Source organism: Glycine soja, chromosome 7, assembly GCF_004193775.1.
Source record: "Glycine soja cultivar W05 chromosome 7, ASM419377v2, whole genome shotgun sequence".
Classification (NCBI taxonomy): Eukaryota; Viridiplantae; Streptophyta; class Magnoliopsida; order Fabales; family Fabaceae; genus Glycine; species Glycine soja.
Genome location: NC_041008.1, coordinates 603,425 through 617,293, shown reverse-complemented (window position 1 = coordinate 617,293; position 13,869 = coordinate 603,425). Strand labels below are relative to the sequence as shown.

The 13,869-nt window shown below is 32.0% G+C and overlaps 2 protein-coding genes across 2 annotated transcripts; both read right to left on the bottom strand.

The window, feature by feature from the left end:
- Positions 1-1,099: 1,099 nt before the first annotated feature.
- Positions 1,100-4,041, bottom strand: LOC114417923 (protein IQ-DOMAIN 1-like). The gene is made up of 5 exons (XM_028382991.1): positions 3,773-4,041; positions 3,453-3,689; positions 2,491-2,706; positions 2,268-2,381; positions 1,100-2,169 (listed from the first exon to the last, which is right to left on the bottom strand). Exons 1-5 carry the CDS (start codon positions 3,836-3,838, stop codon positions 1,501-1,503), a joined length of 1,302 nt encoding a protein of 433 aa, XP_028238792.1. The 5' UTR covers positions 3,839-4,041; the 3' UTR covers positions 1,100-1,500.
- A 3,048-nt stretch (positions 4,042-7,089) lies between these two features.
- On the bottom strand, positions 7,090-12,314 carry LOC114419371 (IQ domain-containing protein IQM1-like). Its single transcript, XM_028385023.1, has 9 exons — positions 12,197-12,314; positions 11,289-11,705; positions 10,190-10,307; positions 9,864-9,929; positions 9,668-9,756; positions 9,472-9,559; positions 8,507-8,737; positions 8,168-8,269; positions 7,090-7,784 (listed from the first exon to the last, which is right to left on the bottom strand). The coding sequence occupies exons 2-9, from the start codon at positions 11,693-11,695 to the stop codon at positions 7,386-7,388; spliced, it is 1,500 nt and encodes a 499-aa protein (XP_028240824.1). The 5' UTR covers positions 11,696-11,705; positions 12,197-12,314; the 3' UTR covers positions 7,090-7,385.
- Between the last annotated feature and the right edge of the window lie 1,555 nt (positions 12,315-13,869).

Below are 13,869 nucleotides of genomic sequence, written 5' to 3'. Positions count from 1 at the left end.
AAGACATTTTTTTTTAATCAGCGAAAAACATATATTTATATAATGGTAGACGTACCACAGTATCAAAATACAGACCGTAGTATCCTAGTCAATTGGTTACCAAGCATTTACACAGTAATTATCTCGGTTTTGAACCGTCTCCACATAACATATAACGAGTTTTATTAACTATTTTTTATAAATTAAAAAAATTAATTACATGTCATGTGAAGATTAATTAAAATCATAAACACATAGTGGTGCTAAATCATATAATAATTACTCAATTAATGTTCGAAAACTTGAGATTAACATGTTGTACACTTGTATTGTATATATGTCTATACTCTACATGAGTGGGGGTCAGTTTGTTGGACTGTAGTTCTTGATTGTTTAATATTTATGCATAGCTACAAACGTGACAGCTGATTTAATATTGCTGATCTAGACGAGAAATAAAGGTTAACAGGTAAAAGCATGCCAGAAAGCTACTTGTGAGTCTTAATTTTCCTTGAATGTGACTTGGTGATTCTTAAAATCAATACCACGAATTCATACTCAAATACTTTATCACTTGGACAAAATTATTCAATCATGAAGGGGTTTACGAGCATTTTTCTGATGTTGAATAGTACAACAAACTTATAGTAGTTCATTGTTAATAAGTAAGGTTGATTTGTTATAACTATTAGCTTTTCTAATTATTGAATTTAGGACAATGATTTAGGTTGCAATTGGCCAATTGGGATAATAGTTTAGACAATTACTGTAATTAGGACAATGATTTGAGCTTTTCTAGTTACCATAATTGAGACAATGATATAAGTTTTTCTAGTTCTCATAAACATGTTAGTATTAGTGTGTGGAAAATAATCATTTCTTTATTTTTTATAAAGAGCGATACTGAACAGTTCAAGGTAGATTCTGTTTAACACACGCAGCTACATTCATGCAATTTTCTGCCATTAAGAGTCAGCTTCGGTTTATATATACCATTAATATCAAAATTCAATTTCCTACCATTAATATCACAAGAAAATCAATTCTTAAAAAAAAGCCTCTCCTTTGCTGTTCTACAGATTTTACATAAACACCGTACCAATGAAACTAATGTGCTATATTCCGCATACAAACCACTTGCCCTTGTATTTAACATGCAAACATGCATTCAAACAAAAGCTTAAGTCAAAATCAAGTCTCTTGGTAAAGCTCATATTTTGTACTTCAGTCTTTCAGATAGTACAACTTAGAGCTACTAATTATAAATGTTCCTCCAAAAATCAACATGAATACAGAATATACCCCAAAACAAAGAGGATACTATTTATAAATTGCCGTAGAAACACATTACAATTGAAACGGTGTGCTTTCCATCTTCACACCAAACAACTTGTGTTATCTACAGTATCAATTAGCAATTATCTGTGACTTCCGTACACACATTCATCTGATGACATTAAGGTACCAATGAGCAACAAGCTGTTGGGCCAATTGAAATAGAACATTATTGTCATGAAGCAACTACTTATATTCCATTGTATATCGTTTTTGATAACTTGTTCTTAGAGGTGTTGCATAGAGATTCTTCCATGTATTAGCAGAAGGATAGAAACCAGAACTGCTTCTAGTAACTCCACTTAGTGACACACAATCATCCATAAAGATTCTCTTCGCATTCTGAGAAAAACACCTATAGGGTTTCAGTTTAGCTTTGGTAGATGCTGTCAGATTCATGTAGCTTGGTTTACAGGCATTTCTTTCCTCTGTTGCTTCCACCGTAACATTGTTGTTAGATGGTCGAGATGGTGATCCAGATGTGCATGAGGTTGACATAGGACTATCATCATGCATGCATTCAGAGCTTATGGCTGAAGATGATGGAGTTGATTGACTAGTTGTAAGAGAATTAGTTGAAATCCTGGTTGTCACACCATTGCTTCTTGATTTGACTGAGCCATTTTGTTGATCCGAATTAAAGGGAAGAACAAGATGATCACTTTTACTGGTCACTGGAGTCATGTCAGGTGAGTCCAAATACATTTCTACCATTGACCTGCTCTCCCATGGCTTTGCAGCCATCCAGAGATCTAACATGTTCCATCCCGAGCTCTTGCTGTCTAGGTTGCGGTTCTTGAGAGGAATTACTGACTTAGCAGCTCTTGAATTTGAACTCGCTCTCTCTGTTGATTTCTGAAAGCAAGCAAAGTTTATTGAATCACATGTATTTTGGTAATCATTTCACTACTGACTCTCACCACAAATATGGTAGATTTTCTCTACTCCATTACCTTCTTAGACTGAGAGTATGCCTTTGTTCTATCCCTCTTAATTGCTCCTTCCTGCCTCATTTGTAATTTTTCCTTAACTTCTTCTACAGTTCCTGGAATGTCACACCACCCTTGCTGGCAATAACAAGGCAAGTTATGCTAAATGTTAACATCTCTTTACCATGGCATCAACATTACAGAATGTTACACAACCTTGGGGCAAATTGTGAAAAACTTATGATACCTCAGCTTGCTTAACAGGATCAGCTTCATTGCAATGCTCACCCGCAGATTTCCCTTCTTGAGAGTTCCCCACATTCCTTGCCTTGACGCGTGCTTGAACTCGCACAAGAGCCTGCATGCACCTTAGAGTAACAGCTGCTTGCTTTCTAACTTGCCAACCACGAAATATAGCTTGCAACCTCACCACTGCCTTCAGGGCCCTCAAAGCTCGTCTTGCCTGCAAATCAATAACAAAAGTTCAAAAGAAACAAATAAATGGAGAAAAAACTTGACAAAAAATGTGCAAGCACAATAACACACGGGACATACTTTTAAGTATACTAATAGGAAACCCCCAACACAACAGAATGAACGACCAAAAGAGTGGCAGATCCTTCTGTAATCAACCCCCATCTACACAGGGCTAGAGAATTTTAGAAAACTATAAACATTGCAGGTTGATGTCCAACACTCCTATTATGAATTAAACACTAAATTACATTATCATAGTGAACTATTATTGATTGAACACTAAATTACATACAAACCATAGCAAGTCAAAGTGAAGTAGTGAACTTCATAACTCATAGCAAAAGCTTATCTTTAGTAATACTAACTGCTTGAAGAGTTGAAGTTTCACCACGATTTGGCTCGTTTCAAAATTGTGAAATTAACAAAACAAAAGCACCATGCAACCTATTTGTAAATCTTCTATAAAAGTCCATACTGTGATAGTATGATTAGGAGGTCCTGATCTTAAATTAAACATGGAATCTTGCCTAGCAGGCTAGCACTAATTCTTCTATCCAGAATTCCCTGTCTTAAGTATAGAATGGAGTATCTGCTTCTGCTTCTCAAACAATTCAACACCAGAAACTCATAACAACTAAAAAAATAAATAAATCCTTGAGGAGAAAACAAGCTGCATCACGATAATGCAAAAGGTTGAATTAAATTAACCAAGTAGGAAAGAGTTCCACTAACCAAGAAACCTCGAAACACTGCTTGGATTCGAATGGCAGCCCATTCCTGCTTAATGACCATAAAGTCTTTGAGTGGAGTTCTGACCACAGCAGCCAAAGCAGCAGCAAATGCTCCATCGTCCACCACAAAGGATCCACCACCACCATGCCCCTTCTGCATTGATGATCCAATCCCAAACCCTTCTGAAGTGCTCTTCCATAACTTCCACTTTCTCTTACTCTTGTCACCACCCTTCTCCTGAAAAATGCAGAAATATGCTAAGTAAACATCTCCACAGGAAAACATAGCAAGCAAAAAAATCCCAAGAAAAATTTGCAAACTTGATCAATAGTGGAGGGCTTTCTGAGAGAAATGAGGGACTTGAGCCATCTTCCTGAACCACCCATTTGAGAAAAGAACAGGTTTTTGGAAAGGATAACGTGGAAAACAGCAAGTGGAAGTTGAGGTGAGTTTGAGTTTGAAGCTGTTGTTGTTGTTGCTGCTTTGCTTGGCTTAATTAAGGTAAAACGAGAAGAAGAAAAAGAAGAAGAGGAAGAAGGCGTTTTGAAATTTGAAATGTGCGTGAAGAAAAGGAAAAGGTGAATGAACAGAGAAAGTACATAAACGGATACGAAGACTTTTTATGCTTTTTCTGATGTTCTCATGTCCCCACTTACAGTTGACTTGTCAATTCAATATGGGACCCTATCAAGCCCATTTTATCATTTGTATTATCGAAGCCCGTAAGCACAAAGCCCAAATAAAGATTTTGGATCAGTTTATTTAAATTTATTTATCGAAATAAGTATTTATTTTAATAAAATAAGAAATTTTATGATTTTTATTATATTTATCTAAACTATTTATACTTAAAAAAAATATTTTTTTACTTATTTTAAGAAATAAATCCCATCTACTTCTTGAAATAACACTTATGTAAAATATACTTATTCAAAAATTATTTTTTAAGTTTAAACAAACTCATCATTTGTTTTTGGACATGTTTCTACCGTGTGACATAATTAAGCGTCTAGTTTCACAAATTTTAAATGTGGTTGGTTGGGAACTCAGTTGGCGGAGTTTGAAAAAGTGAAAAGCAGAAAAAAATGAGACTCTAAATTTGAAAAATATAAACGAAGACATTAATGCGATTAAAAGGGAAGGTGAGTCTTTCTTTACAGCTCATATTGAGGAGTACCTTTGGAGTTCTGATACTTTAACGAGTCTAATTGGGTTTTATTGAGTTTGTTTTGATATGTTTATTTTTTTTGTTAGTGGTTGTTTTGTTAATATATAATAGATTTAAATATTTCAAAAATAGGTTATTTTTAAGTTATTACTTAAAATTGGTAAACGATGAGGTGAGAAACGAAATATCAAGTCTAATAATAACATATGAATTCCACATTATTTTGAAAAATATCATCTTTCTTTCCCTTCCCTTCTTCTCCTTATTCGGATTCCTATTACCAGCAGAAGTAAAGGTGAGTGTGAGTGACTCAGACCACTCTTGCTTTGCTTGGCCTAACAACCACTAACCAAACCAATCCTCTCTCAATAGCTTATCAACAACACGACGCCGTTTTCCGCCAAGAAGACGACAACGTTTTGCCCGACGACGAAAAAAACGTGCACTCTCCCTCCACCGCTCTCGCTGTCACCCTCCAATTTCGACGCCAACCGCCACCACCACCATCATCGTCCTCGCCGACTCGTGGAGAAGATCTAAGGGCCCTGGGAGCGAGAGGGTTTTCGTTGAACTTGAACCCTATGCCTTTTATGAATTTGAGTTTTGGAGGTGGGGAAATGGAGGAAGCAACACATATTGGAGTTGGAACTGGTGCAGGATCAGATCAAGGTTGCTATGGAGGAGTTGCGGGGAAGAAGGAGAAGATACTTTTTTTTAATAATAATAAATGATATGACTCATATGTGTTATGTGTTATCGACTAGTTTTGATAATATGCTATTGCATCTATCAAGTACTTAGTATAATGTAACTAACGGTAAATATTACCTTAAAACATAAAAGATATTTAAATACGTAGATAACCTAAAATAAATTTTAGATAATAAATTAAAAATAACCTATTTTTGATATATAATAAACATATTTAAGCTTATATAATACAAATATAAATACCAGTAACATATTTCATATTTCAGCTCCAATTGCGAGATATTGGGTAGCAATTTAGGACTTGCTCATTTGGAGTATTATGTTTTTTTTTTTTTTTTTTACAATAGTGTCAATTAAGATTAGAACTTGGGAATTGTGCATATTCAGTAGAGAAACAAAAAGAATTTGTGCATATTACTGAAAAAATCGTCTTTTTGAGGCACAGTTAATGAAAATCATGTTATGGCCTAACGTTACTTTTCATTCTCTTCGTTTTCAAATTGTTTCATCAATCCTCATTTTAAATCCTTCTTTCATATGTAGTTCTATTTTGCTGTCCTCTTGTAATTTTTCTCCATGGTTGCCTGTATTTTTCATAATTATTTTCCTTAGGTCAGGTCTAGCCCTCCCCCCCCCCCCCCCCCAAGTGTTTTGTTCATCCTTTTCTTGTCAATGAATTTGAAGGTGTGAGGCATGGGATCTTAAGGAGTGGGGATGCCAACCTATTTGGGATCACTGTCCCTAAGGTGATGCTCTATGATGCCTTCTTTATCTGTCTAAAAAAAACAAATACTATTATAACTTTTCCAAAATTTCAGTCTATTTGATAAATGAAAAAAATTTCACATGTTTATTTAGGGGGAAATATTATAACAAATGAAGAAAAAGAAAATTATCAAAAACTTATTAAAGATAGTAGAATCTTATTAATGAGTGTCGTTGAGAAATTGATTAAGAAATTAAAAAAAAAATATTTATTCCAAAGATTATAAAAGAGAGTAAAAAAAGTTATAAATAATATAATTTTACATATTCTAATAATTTTTTTTATTTCTTTAACCAATTATTCAAAGATAGACTCGTTAGTATTTGACAAGATAATATAATGGTAGGCCAAGTTGTATTTGGTATGCTGCGCTATTAAGTTTTACAGAACCGACTCATGAAAGTCACAATGATTTTTAGTTGGTTTCTCCGTGCACAAGTTGAGCTTGAAAATAATTAATTTTTGTTTGGCGCATTAATCATTAGGCTTCATTTCCCTAAGCTTGGAATAGAGTAGGCTCAAGTAAAATTCTCACCAGTTAAATATGATATGGACGAAAATTTCAATCTTTATCATAGAAAATATACTCTTGTAAGTATAAATCAATACCTACTTGGTGGAATTTGGTCAATTTGGCTCGTGACTAGGAAACATTCATGTCCTTGAACCAAACCAAGTCTTGACCCTTTTCCGTCTGTGTTTTTTCTTTTGTTAACACAAGCCAAATCTTGACTTTGAAATGCTCTAGCCAATCAAATTGCAAACGTACAATACTATCACCAATTGTGGTATCGGCATTACATGTCACTCTATTATGGGCTAACACAGCATGGCTTTGAGCATGTCCATGTTATCTGTATGTGGAATATTATAACCAATTTCACTCATCACTGACGCAATGCCACATCTCCAAACCATGATGATGACTGGTCAATGGTTGAGAATACTTAATGAAGAAGAAAGAAGGAGGGAGACACAGTGTTAGAAACTAGAAAAGTATTCATTTTTTATAAATATTATTGACTTACAAGAATGGAAGATTGACCCAACTCCTAAAATACAATTGAGTAAAACAAATGAGTAAAAAAATGATCCATCAGAAGCTGAATGACCAAAACAATTGACCAAGAAAAAACTAAATGAAAAAATAAATCATGGGGTTAGATGTTGTGTGGTGTGACCTTTATCCTAGATTCTAAAAGCAGTGCCTAATGCACCTAATTGCCTTGCAATTAAAATATTGAACTCACACCTTAATTAAGTTGGTGTGTGATTTTGGGCAAACTAATCATGGGCTAGGAATTCCCATGTGCACAAGCCTTGGGGATAGGAGGATTTTTGGACTAGGCCTTGGTGAGGGAATTGGTGCTTTGGAAGCAATTTTTGCAAGGTTGACTCTAGGTGATAGATTGAGTTGTTCAAGTGCCTTAACTTGGAGTTTTGCAGGGTACTCTCTAACACAACCAATCCTTGGACCAACTCCAGTTGTCCATTTTCTTGACAATGGCTTGCTCTCTTTAAGTTGTGAACTTTCCATATTGGCGCCAGAGTGAGCCATATTGTCTTGAGTGCAATTTTTGGCAGTGGCAAAGTCACTTGAACCAACATTGTTAGCCATTTGGGACTCAAACTGTAGCTCCTCATCTAAAGGTTTTGTAGGTGGGATATCATCATCAATTGCATACTTCTGCATAAGGGAACCATGAAATTACAAAATGTCACACATTGTTTCAACAGGTTGAGGTTTATGTTTGTTCAGATAAACTTCTTCATAAATATTTATATAAAAATAAAATAAAAAGGTAAAATAAACTGAATTTTTTCATAAGCTTAAATTAATAATTTATGCATTTAATTTTTATAAAAATGTTTCTCAACTAATATCTCTAAAAGTTAAAGATGTATAAATTGATTTTAACTTATGAAAAAAATTTAATACTTTTTATATTCTTATTTTCTTTACCTATAAATATTTATAGAAAAATTTATCCAAAATAATATGTCAGTTATCCCAAGTAAAATCTAAATAAAGAATCTATACAGAAAAATGCCTTGAATTGGTGGGCTCACCTTTACATTTGTCAAGTCCACATTATGTTCTATCAAGAAGCCAATGAATTCCATAAAGTGCTTCTTTGTAGGACAGTAATGACCGCTGTAGGGCCATATCGCCTGAATAAGAATAAATGAACATCAATTTGCATATAAGGGAAGCAAAATGCTTTTAAACTTTTTCCTTAATTAATCTTTCGGTGCAGTGAAATTTTATATTCCTCTGCCTAAAACGATTCCCATTATCACAAAATTACAAAATTGTAATAGCAATAGAGAATAATTTCATTTCATATTGTCCTAAAAATAATCAATGGTATGTATGTACGTAGTATAATTAAAACACGTGTGACATACATCAAGAACTCCATTCTGGGCAACCAATCTTCCAGATGCAATAGTAGCACCCCCAGCTAAAAAACTTGAGTGCTGAAAATGGCCTTTCTTTTTCTCCCCAACGTACAAAATTCTAGATGAGCTAAGAACGAAAATCCACTTAGATCCCTCAACAGTGTGTACAAGGTTCTGGCCTTTTCTGTAAACAAGCCTTCCTCCCTCAATAATCACTTCATACGCTTCCCTCTCTTTCTGCATTTGCAAGCAAACAACAAAATGAACACTCGTAAAATAAACAATATTGTGGTGGCTGCTCATATTTTCTAAAGTCAAAACTATTGAAAAGCATAAAGAATAATTTCCCCAAACATAGAATTCGTAATTATAGGTGAAGTCTTTAGTGCATTGAATGCACATGTACAAATGCCACGTTGGTAGTTTATTTTACTAAATACCAACTTTTTTTTTTGAAAGGAACTAAATACAAACTAATCAATGGATTTTGTGCCTAAATTTTGATTTTATAGTCAACATAGCTAGGCATACACCATTGCCACTCTAGAAATTGACCAAGCATTGTATAGTAACTATACAAGTCCTTATTACCTCAAAATAAAAATGCATAAAAACATTGGTGGATCAAAAAATTTGATGTTATAGGAATAATATAACACATTCATTGCAAATACGTACGCTCAAACACGCATACAACATCCTTAGTATCGTCAAAATAAAAATAAATACAATATGCATTAATTTTTTAATCCCATTTTTTTGTTTTATGCTTCCTCTGTCAGATTTTCACAGAATAACAGAGTAAGTAAAGTATTATTAACATAGTAAAATTTCAACAATTATCTACTATTAGCACACCAGATGTGCATCCTTTAAAAGTCACATTATATATATATATATATATATATATATATATATATATATATATATATATATATTATGTGGCAAGTGATGAGGTGAAAATAACTTACGGGTCCAAGATACTTTATGCACTGCCTATACAATTCACTTCTTGGGCACTCGTCAAGATTTACTTCTTTCCCGTCTCCAACATCCAACCTTCATGTCACCAACATGCAATTATGAAATTAGAAAATTAAAATCAAAAGTGTGCTAAAATTTTTATACAAAATATTATTCTATTAATTACATTGTAAATAATGTTACCAGTAGAAAAAAGGTTGTGAACTCTGGCTATGAAACCAAACAGCATAGTATATGTGCAGATTGTGCCCATAACGATGACGTGGATCAATCTGAAAAACACAAGGGAATCTAATTAGTTTTGTTTAATCTACTTAATTGTACTCCTAATTGAATTTAAAACTCTGAAATTAATCAAGATGTGGACATATAAGCTTACAGCTTCAAGCCAGTGCCTTAGAGCTAATTTCTGCGCCTTATCATCTTTGGACAAACCTTTTCCCACCTACCAATGGCAAAAAGGAAAAAAAAAGGGTACATTGATAACAAAATCCCAAAAGAAAAAAAATATCGGAAAGAGAATGAAAACTTTGAATTTGTCTCTATGGTCCCAGTCAAAGATATATAATTGCAAAAGCCAGATTATGTCAAGTCAATTATATTTCAAGCAACTAATGCATCTAATTGGAAACTAATGGCTAAAATATTATTAAGGCAAACACAATATTTATTCAAAGATTCTAGCTTCCCACACAAAAGGGGTACCTTAGCAGCCATGGTCCTAGCTCTTGCCCATCTTGAAAGAGCTGTTTCTGATTTACCATAGTCAAAACGTGACGTGGAACACCGACTAACAGCAACAGTGTCTAAGGCCTTCTTCCACCTGTAATTAAGATTTCAAAGAAAACTCTCATTCAGGGAAAATTAATTAAACACTAATCTGAGACGGACCAATTAATTGTAAATTTTTATATAAAAGAAAAAAAATTCAATTATGTTATAAGAATTCATTAAAGCAAAATTTTGACGAATGTTTGATACAATTTGATGTTTAGTTTATTTTTCCATAATTTACCCAATTACATTTACACTCATAAATTCTAATTTATACTCATAACCTTAAAGTTAGAAGTACATTCAAACCTATGATATATCTTTCTTTAATTATGAGTGTAAGAAAGTTAGTAAAATTCAATTTTTTTTTATAAAAAAATAATTGATGCAATTCGGAATGGAATAGGTATTACAAATTTTTTTATTGGAGAGGTCATCAAATATGTAAGAGGCGGACGAATTTCTTCATATATTTTATTGTATATATTCTATATAGTAATCTTTATACTAAATAATAACATGAAAAATAAATATGAGATGAGAGAAATAAAAAATAATTTAAAATAGTAATAAAAAGATAATACATGTTGATATATCTTAAAATTTAAGTTTCTTTTTGATAAAAAAATCCAAGTTGTTAATTCTTTTATTGTAATGTAAATATTTTTTAAAGTCTTTAATTTAGCAATAATAAATTATAAAAGATAAAAATTATTAATAAGGAACATAAATAACACCAGAATATTTTGTTTAAAAAGAGGAAAAAATATTATTATTTTCAATACTATAAAAGGAAACAAAATATTTTGCGAAAGAAACATAAATAACTAATATTTAAATAGATTGGGTACTGGTACTAATCAATGAATTCTATTTGGAGAAAATATTCTATATGGTAAAAGTGTAATCTAATCAGAAATAGTTAGATATGATAAGTTTATTATCTTCTAGTGACTGTGTATAGAAATTAAGTTCAACACAAATCCCTTAGGCACGAAAAAAATATCATAAGCATGAATATTGAACAAACCATAGCTCCTCACAAACAACAGCACAATCTGCCAGATTTCTTCTGGTCCTGTAGCTCTTGTAAACCTTCTGCAGCTTTATTGCAGCCACATCAAGCTCCCCAATGGACTTTGGTGAAAACAAGATTTCTGGTTTTGGCAACTCAATTGTGGGGCTACTATGTTCATTGAACAAGCCACCACCAACTTCCTCTGAATTACCAGAGTTATTTGAAAGTAGATAGTTGAAGGAAAATGTAGTTTGCAGCTTCAGATTCCCAACCTTCCTCCTCTTTGATCTTGTAGTTTTTTCAGTAATAATAACCTCATCCAACTCATGATCAGGCTTATACAAAGTTCTGCACTTCTTGAAGCTCATTGTTCTGAATGTGATCTCTCCCTCCTTTGACTCATACTCCACTGTTACCATTTGCACACCTCTGCTTTAAACAAATGAGTAACACTAGGGGTAGGTTAGAGTTTCACAAGCAATTGTGACAATTTAAGAAGACAAGACCTATCCTTGTCACCAGTGTAACCACCCATTTAATGCATCAAATTCATCAATGAGATTCTCAAAAAAGTCATCATAAGATCATGAACATTCACTACCCCAAAGAGAGTTATAGCACTACCAAAAGAAAATCGAAATAGACCAAGTCAACCATTAAAAATGCTTTTAACAACGTGCCACGCCAACACCCCAACTTGAAACCAATTCCTACCCCTGAAATGAATCATCGATAAATTACTCCATCCTTAAATTAAAAAAGCAACAAAATAACTCAAAGGAGCAATATATACTAATTACATAACATAACATAACCTTGTAAACACATTATGTATATTTTTTTCAATGTGATTCATAAAAGTCAAAGGCATTTTCCAACAGAAAACTGAATGATGAAAAGTGCCGGAAAGAGAGGGTCACCTTAAGCTATACGAAGTCAGCTTCTTCCCTTTATGATGCAAAGATATAACAACACTTGAGTTTTAGTGTTTCAAATGGGCACTTCCCTTCTCTTTTATAAGGCACGAGTTTTGAAGACATGAAAAGGGGTGGAAGTTTATCTTATATATGTAGGTACTTTCAAATACGTAAGAGACAGAGAATGCAGAAAAATGTGACCCTTTGGAATTTTTATTACCTTATGAACCAGTTAGTTTGAATAGAAAATAAGGAAATTTTATGTGGCCAACGAGTCCCATAAATGGGTTATTTTGAATTCAGAATTTGGAAAATGATACTAATGTGACTTGCAGAAAGTGTTACATGAGTATGTGAAAAGTTTACACTCGGAGATGTGAAAGAAACAGAATCAGTCAAAAGCATGCTATTCTTATAACGGGTCCCTTTATCAAACGCCATATTAATAAGGACATGTTCTTTTCTTTTCTTTTTTTTTAAAAAAAAAACTACTATTATACAAGAGTAGTCTTAAAAACTATTTTCAAAACTAACATTTTTTTAGTTTTTAAAATATCTAATGGCTAAAATATACAAATGCTTCCTTTACTTGTTTTTTGTTTTAAATTGGTTCCCTAATTTTAAATTTTTTTAAAATGGTCCCCTTATTTATTTAATTCATATAAGTTATTCTTTTTGAAAAATTATTTTTTTCCATTTTAAGCATAATTTTAAATATTTTTTCAATTAATTCAAGACGTAAAATTTGTTTAATTAAATTTATCTATAAGAAAACTATGAAAATCAATTAATGTTGGAATAAAAAAAGACTTAAACAAGATGAAAACATACATGAAAAGTGAATCTCATGATTAATCAAAAACTTAAAAATTTAATATCACATTTTTTTCTTTTATTATTAATGACTCATTTTTCACGCAATTTATGATATTTTTGTTTCAAACATTAGTATTTCTATAATTTTCATATGTTTCACATCTTCAATTTATTAAAAAAGAATTCAACATCATGTTAAAAAATATAAAAAAAAATATCAATTTTAGGAAAAAAAAACTAACTTGTGATGAATTAAACCAGTAAGAGATTATTTTAGAATTTTTTAAAGTTAGGGAATGAGTTTGAAAAATTAATATAAGAGACTATTAGTATATTTAAGCCAATATTTAATACATAAGACATTAATGTTTCAGATTCTTTGAGATTTTAACTTTGCAAGAGTATTTCAATTGGGAACATTATTTTGCTTCTTCACGTGTTAAAGAAGTACATATTATTATGATTTGGAAAGATTAAAAGAAATATTTGAAATTAAATATTACTAACGAGACAGATTAAAAGAATTAAAGTCAATAAAAATATTTCAAAATTATGTTTAATTAATGTTAGGAATAATTCTGAAAAAATATAAACTTTGGATAAATTTAATGTTAACTAAGTTAACTACAGTATTTGTTATTATTTGTGAATTAGTTAACTAATTTACAAGTATTAACGGAATTATTTGATCTAATTAATAACATTTAATTTATCCTAACTTTATGTTTTCTAACTTATCTTACTCTTATCACATCCCACTTTTATCCTATTATCGTATTATATCTTACTTTAATTCTATTTTTATGTCATGTCCTTTGTTTTAGAAGATGTGATATCTATTCTTATATCCAATCTTATAT

Excerpts from the sequence above, each read along its gene's own strand:
- LOC114417923 (XM_028382991.1), bottom strand. The coding sequence starts at position 3,838 with ATGGGTGGTTCAGGAAGATGGCTCAAGTCCCTCATTTCTCTCAGAAAG. Across the intron at positions 3,690-3,772 it reads AGCCCTCCACTATTGATCAA|GAGAAGGGTGGTGACAAGAG; the intron begins GTTTGCAAATTT and ends TGCATTTTTCAG. Across the intron at positions 2,170-2,267 it reads CATACTCTCAGTCTAAGAAG|AAATCAACAGAGAGAGCGAG; the intron begins GTAATGGAGTAG and ends GCTTGCTTTCAG.
- LOC114419371 (XM_028385023.1), bottom strand. The coding sequence starts at position 11,695 with ATGGTAACAGTGGAGTATGAGTCAAAGGAGGGAGAGATCACATTCAGA. Across the intron at positions 10,308-11,288 it reads GTTGTTTGTGAGGAGCTATG|GTGGAAGAAGGCCTTAGACA; the intron begins GTTTGTTCAATA and ends TCTTAATTACAG. Across the intron at positions 9,930-10,189 it reads CTAGGACCATGGCTGCTAAG|GTGGGAAAAGGTTTGTCCAA; the intron begins GTACCCCTTTTG and ends TGCCATTGGTAG.